General features: G+C 38.4%; 1 protein-coding gene across 1 annotated transcript in view; it reads left to right on the top strand.

Moving 5' to 3' along the window:
- The window catches only part of LOC106689538 (protein maelstrom homolog), a 61,143-nt gene that overhangs the window by 37,275 nt on the left and 15,584 nt on the right, over positions 1-8,284 (top strand). The window contains exon 8 of the mRNA XM_067048039.1: positions 3,706-3,870. Within this exon, the coding sequence (XP_066904140.1) occupies positions 3,706-3,870 (165 nt within the window). The remainder of the gene's footprint in view (positions 1-3,705; positions 3,871-8,284) is intronic.

Genomic DNA, 8,284 nt, shown 5'->3' with positions numbered 1-8,284 from the left:
GGTTGTTCTTAGGATACAATTATAGAGATATGTAAGGAATATTATAGCTTTTGGAGGAAGTTGGCGAAGGATTTGAGGAGTCAGAAGATCATACCCTGGAGATTTACGAGGAGTTAGCATCCTTAGTTGATATTTGACCTCAGATGGGATGACTGCTCTAGGGGGTAAAGGAAAGTGGGATTGGTGACGATAGGTATTCTTCAATTGTTTGGGTTAGGTCAGTATGAAGTTCAGGATGAGAAGTGAATGTATGAGAAAGGTGAATGGCTAGTTCTTCGGCTTTATCTTTGTCAGATGCTGCCCATGTGCTATCATTTCGTCGAAGGGGGTGGGAAATATGTTTGGATTTTAGGATTCTTTTGGTCATGTTCCAGAGGGAATTGTCATGAGTAGAAATGGAAGAAGGTAGGAATTCAAGGACTCGGATCGATGGTTGGACAATTCTCTCGTAACTAGTTTACAGTAATGGTTATATGTGCGACGATCAGAAGGATGTCTTGTGCGTTGCCATAATGTTCTGTACTGGTTCTTGGTTTGAATGAGGTCTTTGAGATGTTGTGGTAGAGGATTTGTCTTGCGTTTACTGGGGACATTATAGGGTGAGGAGGCAGACCAGACAGCTTGTTGGATAAGGTTTGTGAAGGAATGGACTGTGTCATCTAGGTTTCCAGGAGTTTTTAGGGAAAATATAAGATCGATTTGGTCTGTTAAGATTCGGCGAAAGGAATTCCAGTTTACTGGGCCCCTTATGAATGAGGGTGGAGGTAGTACAGGAATTGGGGACATGGAGATAGGATTAGTGGACTATGGTCTGAAGATAGGTTATCAAGGTGTAAAAGGGAAGTGTTTAGAGGGCCTAAGCCTTTGTGTATAAATAAGTCCAGGAGGTCAGGGTTACGGTTAGGATCGGTTGGCCAGTATGTAGGAGAATTGGGACAAAGAATGTTGCATCGAAGGGAATTGATTGCAGACAGGAGTGATCGTCCACGGTAATTGGTGGTTCTAGCTCCACATTGTTGATTTTTTGCGTTGAGGTCTGCACCTAGAAGGAAGTGTTGTCTGAGGGAATCAAGGAAGGAATTGAATTGTGGTTCGGTAGTGGGAATTCTTGGTGGGGAATAACCCACTACTATTGTAATGGGGAACAGAGAAGTTTGGATCGATACGGCTGTGGTTTGTAGGAAATTTTGGGCTCGTAGAAGGACTAAGTGATGTGAAAGGGATCGATGGATAATGACAGTGCCACCATGTGCTGTTCCGTCTGGATGGTCCGTTCGATAAATTTGGTACTGTGGTATGTTCATTAGTCGTCTGGTGGTAAGTCGAGTTTCAGTTATAAGAGCTATGTCAATATTTTTGTCATGTAATAAGGGCGTTAGTTTGTTAACATGGTTTCGAACACATTCACATTTCAAAGGAGAATCGATAGAGACTTAAATGGTGCCATTTAAGGGTTTCTTGGCAGAGGAATAAGATTAGAGACTAGATTTGTAAGTAAGGAGATGAGTGGAGTGATAAGGGATCTAAATTCAGATAGGAAAGAGGGGAGGAGGTTTGTGAGATCTGTCGCATTAGGAGGAGGGGGGATACAAGGTATCTGATAATTAGGCTTTTGGGAAGTGGATGAGGTTTGAGGAACAAAGGAATGAGAATGTTGGGATTGAGGTTGAGGATAATGGGGTGAAGGTTGCGATTGTGGCAAGGCCTGATTTGCCTGTTCTGATTCTCCAGTCATTTGAGCGAAGGACACTCCTGGTTTGACAATTCTTGAGGGTCTCCTTGGTGGTCTGGTTGCATCTTGTCTGGGACCTACCTGTTTTCTGGATGTTAGATTTTTATATGTCTCGCACCCCTTGTAGTTGGCCGGATGCCCTTCTTTATGGCATAGTGCACACATGGCAGGTGTTTTCCTAGGTTTGCTGCATTCTATGGATTTGTGTTGTTGACCACACTTGACGCACCTAGGTAAGTGATGGCAATAATGTTTAGTGTGGCCATACTCTTGGCAGTTGTAGTATTGCACTATTGTTCTTTTAGGGTAGGGTTTTTCAACTATTACCTGGGTGTAATACAAACGGTTCACATTATAAATTTCTTCAACTCCAGGTGTTTGTTCGAGGTCAACGAAGAACAAGGGCAACGCTATTTTGTTTGATGCACTATGTGGATCTTTATTATCTTTTAGGACGTTAGCTACTTGTCGTACTACGTATCCCATGGCCGTAAGTTCTTCTTTGATATCTTCCGGTGGTGTTGAGGGGTGTAGTTGTGTGATGACTACTCTGAACACCCTCTCCTGATGTAGCTGATTTGTGTTGTAGTCAGCTTTTGTTTCAGATAAATATTTTATTATTTTCCTGTATGTGTCTGCGGTATCTGGCATTAATTTCGTATTATTGATGTGACTTTGACAAACATATATCCCTGTGTTAACTACATTATTAATTTGTTGGCAAAAAATAATGAAATTTTTTTATGTTTTTGATAAATATTGGCGTCGGCTTGGGTTCTCTGGGGGTCTGGTTCACTTCCATGTTGTCTACTGGTAAATTTCCTAATACGTCATATGGATTTGGCGTGAAAAATGGCGTTTCCTCGGTTGTGCTTGGATTGGAAGGGCCAGGTTGGGAGTTCCTTTCATCAATTGAACTACCTGATGTCACAAGTGGTGTATTTCTTAGTGATTTTCTTGGTTTTTGTTTTGCTCGAGAGTTTCTGGATGTATTACCCAGGCTTCGGGATCTTTTCGTGGTATTTTACTGGACATCACCATGGAAGTATCTCATACCATAATGGTGAGTCGAGATAAGAAAATAAAATAAGAAGAGAAGTTAAAAATAGATTAATTTTAGTTTGCGTATTTATATACGTAATTAAAGACGTAAAAGACTGTGCGGTCCTGCTTCAATGCCAGCCAGTAGGCAACTGACAAAGCCTGGGCTGTTATCTCTAGTACGAGTCTATGGCTGCTGTTAGTATTAGGGAACGCATACACTGTTCACTAAAAGTTTATAAATAAGCGACAACTCACCTATATTTTAGTTCTCATTTGAGCAGTATCACTTATTATTACACTGACACTGTTTTTTCACTACTGTTTTTATTTTAGTTCACTGGAAAATACAGTCTATTGTGAGACAAGAAGTAGCATATGTTCATTTGCTGACTAGCGCATGCGCACACATTTATTATTATTAACTGTAAGAATATTTATTATTTTAGTGATCAGTTACTGTAACAAAAGAAAGATGAAGTTAGTTTAAAAAAAAAAAAAATTGAGTTATAAAAACTTAATCATGTGGACCATTTTCAGGATTACAGCTGTCTACTACTCACTGATTGAGAAACTAATAAATTTCTTTAACAGAAAATTCTTTATTACTTTGACAGTGGCACATCTGACAAAAAATAATAGTTTTTATTTTACCTTGAATTGTACATATGGAAAAAATAGGGGTTGGAATCACTTTCTCTATTTGGATGTCCCCCAGACTGTTCAAAACTAGTTGAATTGCCACAAAGTAACTATAATCTATAGTTTACTCTATATACGGAATACATCTAATAGAAAATTAAAAAGAACTTTTTTGGTCAGATGTGCCACTATCAAGCAGTAGATCGGTATGTTGAAATGAAATGAAATATTGTTACTGATTAAAAGTTTTTCATTATTTTAAAATTCTGTGCATTAATATTTTATTGCAGTACCATGAAGAGAAAGATCTTTCCATGTACTGTTCACTTTCTGTTGTGACAAGATGGGTATTTACAATTTGTGATCATTGTTGCAAACATCTTGGTATTAAGCTCATCCTTGGAAGACATGTGCCGAAAGATACAGACCTTTCAGAAAGTACTCGATTTATGGATGTAAGTTAATCTAGTGAATTTACTTTTTTTTAAAAATTTATCACATGGCTTGATTTTTGATATTGTGTTCCCAAGATAAACAAAATCATAGTTCTTATTGTTATTATTAATCGGCACTATCTCAGTGAGGGAGTAAAGCCTGTACCTTAAACCACCTGTAAATTTCTCTGCTGTGCTGCTGCTGTTCCCCACCAATTTTGGATGCCTAGGATATACCGAGTGTCATGAGCCACACAGCCCCCACCTCCATTTCCACCCTTGTAGCCATTTATCCAATTTCTTCCTCAGATTTGGTCCTCAGCCATTCTCATCAGATGTTATGCCCTCTGTAGTCAACGTATCTTGATGATGTTGATAATGTTGGCATCATTGTAAATGGCCATCAGAACACCATTCATTCACTTTCTCTAAACTCTCATTATATACCACCTAGGCTAGATAGATTCTACTAAGATTTGGTGCTTAAACCTAGCAAGTGATAGCCAGTCCTGAATTCCAAGAATTGTCCAGAATTCTGATCTGTAGGTTAACATAAGTCTGATGAGAGTATCACACAGGTGCACCTTGGTGGTCCTGAATATTTCTCTCTTCCTTAGGTGTACCTCTGGTGTCCTTGGTACCACCTTTTTGTAATCGCTATCCAATGGTGGATTTCAGGATGAATGTAGTTTATGCAGCTCATCTGAGTACCAAGATAGATAAATTTTACTTTCTCAAAGGTGTGCAGACCAATACAAACCTGTTCCTCACCATGTCCGCTACCAATTGAACATTTACTTCCTCTTTGTATAACCTGTATCATTCTCACTGTCTCCCTTTATAAGTTGATAAAGATATCTTTCATCATACTAAAAGTACTTTTAGTTACATCAATGTTGTCTGCAAAGACTAGGATCATACCTGCCTGTTAAATATTGTCCCAGCTACATGGATTTTGGATCTTTGCACTGTATACTAAGCTGAAGTTAAAAAGAAGGCATTCACCCCATTTGAGTCCCTTGTGTAAAATATTTTTGAAGTACTTTCTTACTCTCATACACAACACTTAACCTCTTTCATTTTGTGTGAACCAGGCTTACAAGTTTCAGTGGGAAGGTCATAACTCTAGCATTCCATTGTACAGTTCCTCTTTTGAAATGCTGTCATAGGCAGCCTTGAATAAGTGATGTGTGCTGATCCCTGATTCCCGTATCCTTTCAAGTTAGTTCTGAGAGATAACATTTGATCGGTGGTTGATTTCCCTTGCATAAATACTATTTGATAGCAGCCTATTTCCTTATGAGCTAAGGGTAGAAGTCTCTCTGACTTTTATCTTTAAAATCTTGTTGGCATTTGGAAGCATAAAACTCCACAATAGTAAAAGCATTCCTGTACAACTCCTTTTTTCATACTACTTGGAAAATTCTATCCTTTTCCATTTGTCGATGAAAAGGTTTTGCAGAGATCTCACAAGTTCTTCACCAACTTCAGCAGGTAGGTTATCTGATCCCAGGGCTGTCTCACCACCCTCCAGCAAAGTGCAGAAGTGATTCTTCCTTCAGTTGAGAATGCTTTCCTTGTCCATGAACGAGTTTCCATATTGGTCATTAAACTTACGTAAGGTTTTAATGGCTTCTGGCTGTTGTTGGTGAGTTGGTAAAACCTCCTTATGTCATTGTCCTGTCTGCTCTACTCTGAACTTGTTGGTCTTGGTGCAGTCTCCCTTTTTTTCTGCCTGTGAAGTTCCTTCTTGGTTTTTCTTTTTTGTTTAAGATCAACCATGACTTCACTGTTAACTCTCAGTATGATTTCTTTGCATGAATCCCGTATCTAATTTATGTCGTCTATATATTCTAGAGTCCTCAGCTCGTTTTCTAGACTATTGGCATACTGCTCTGCAATCTCAGATTCATTGAGTTTCTGTTTGCCAAAGTTCTTGGTACACTCATTTTTTGGGAATGTGGAAGGAAATAGAAAGATAGGATTGCCATGACTAAGCTGGGCAGATGATGTTGAAGCAGATGCACAGAACTTTTGGGAAACAAGAGCTTTGGAGACGTAGAGAGAAATGGAGAATGGTACCAGATTATAATAATAATCTTTATTTATTCTGGGATTGATCCCTTTAGAATAATTTACAGGCATCAAAATTAGGCTTTAGAGCAAATTACAAAATAGAGTTGAAATTACAAGATGTCATAAAATAGAATAATACAGTGAATTTAAAAATATACAATTAAACAACTATCATTAACAGAAAATATAAAATAATGATAAAACAAATAAAATGAAACCACTTGTCATATCATAAAACATAAGATGACTTCTGATAATAAATAAAAGGAAAAAAAAATGATAAAAAATCAAATACAATTAAACTAAAAAGTAATAAATTAACAGATATAATTTCGATGTACATACAATAGATGGTGAATGTACACTAGCAGAAATTATATCTGTTCATTGTAAATATGTATTTACAATTATAAACGAAGATATCAGACATAAAATACAGAAAATATATAAAGTTTTTTTGTAACTTTCAATTGTTATTCTTCCGGAATTGGGTGGACAGAAGGTAGTTGAAGATACGGGATTTGAAGATTGGAAGGGTGTTAGAACTAAAGGATAAAGGAGGGAATAGAATTCCAAAGGGAAGAGGAACGGATGAGGTTTGGTCTATAGTGACACCAAGGTTTTTAACGTATGGATGGAATTGTATTGGATTGTTGTTTTGGAATAAGAGGAATAATTTTCAGGAGGTGATTGGATCCTATTATGATTGTCTTTGTCTTCTCTGCACTCAACTTAAGCTTGTTTTCTTGTCCCACTGGCTAATTCTATTCAAGTCTTCTTGGATCTTCTCCATCGCAACTAATAGGTCAGAAGGTGGGAAGGAAAAGTAAATTTGGGAATCATTTGCATACAAATGGTATTGAGAATGTTGGATAAGGATGGGAAGGTCATTGATGTAGATAGTGTAAAGGGTAGGGGATAGCGATGAACCCTGAGGGATGCCACAGGTGAGGGGTCGAGTCATTGATGGAGGTTTATCAGGAACCACTATGTACTGGGAGCGATCGGATTGAAACCAGCGCAAAGCACTGTTGGATAGAGGAAGATTTCGTAGTTTGGTAAGAAGGATGTTGTGGTCAACTGAATCAAATGCTTTAGTGAAATCCAGGAGGATGAGGATAGTTGGGTTTTGGTGTTCCATGGCAGTTTGAAGGTTGTGGATTATTTTAAGCAGAGCGGATTGTGTTGAATGGCCAGGTCGAAAGCTGGACTGGAGAGGATTGATGAGGGAACGTTCTTCTAGGAAGTTTGAGAGTTGGTTTTGAACAAGGCGTTCTAGCGGTTTGAAAGGATGGATAGGAGAGAAATAGGGCGGAAGTCATTAGATTAAAAAGGATTTGGGATTTTATTAAATGGTCGAACTAAAGCGGTTTTTCAATGAGAAGGAAATAGGGCATTTTGCAAGGAAAAATTGTATATATGATAGAGGACGGGAATAAGAACTGGGAGACAAGATTTAATCAATTTAACAGGTATGTTGTCCGGTCCATGATCGTTGGTATGGGATCTTAAAATGGTGGATAGTAGTTCTTCATAAAATATGTGGGGAAAAAAGAAGTTTTCAGGATTGAAGGTGTTGTTTGGAGTTTCAGGAAAGGTTGATGGGTCAGTAGCATGGCATGTGAAATGGTTGTTGAGATCGTTAGGTGTTATTGAAAGAGAACTGAGAATATTGGATTCTGGTAAGGATAAATTTAGGAGTATTTTCCCCTTGGATTTGGGATCAGGAGCATTAGAGAGTGCGTAATGAATGTGAAGGGATTTAGCACGTCAAACTGCTAATTGGGTTGCATTGAGAAGTTTAAAATGTGTAATCTGCAGACAGGCGGGTCCGACGAAATTTGCGTCTAGCTGCTTCTCTTTGTTTTATCATTTCCTTTGTTTCCGGAGTAAGCCAAGGTGCAGTTGGATGGCGTAAGGTTCGGGTTTTGAGAGGAGCATGAATGTCTAATATAGATTGCAGATGTGAAGTGAGAGTGGAGACCATAGGGTTGATGGAGTTATGAGAGTGTATAATGTCCCACTGGACGGAATCAAGGTCAGGTTGAAGGGATTCATAGGAAAGGAGTTCCGGATTACGGTATGATATGATTTTGGGAGTAAAACATTTGACTGGTTGGTCGTACGATATTTGGATCAGATCGTGAGATGAGAGGAAGGGAACGGGGTGCTGGGAAGAGGAAAGGATTTTTAGAGGAGTCACAGATAAAAAGGTCTAACCAGGTGTCCGAGGATTGTGTGTGATGAGTAGGAAAATAAGGAATGAGGTAAAGATTGAGGGAAAATATTACATCAATAAGAAAGGATTTATCACTGGATTGAGAGAACATGTTAATGTTAAAATCACCAGTGATGATAA

Source organism: Halyomorpha halys, unplaced genomic scaffold (genome assembly GCF_000696795.3).
Source record: "Halyomorpha halys isolate HHAL.00 unplaced genomic scaffold, Hhal_1.1 Scaffold1389.1, whole genome shotgun sequence".
NCBI classification, from domain to species: Eukaryota; Metazoa; Arthropoda; class Insecta; order Hemiptera; family Pentatomidae; genus Halyomorpha; species Halyomorpha halys.
Note: the sequence above shows the minus strand (reverse complement) of the source record. Positions and strands in the feature narration are given on the sequence as shown.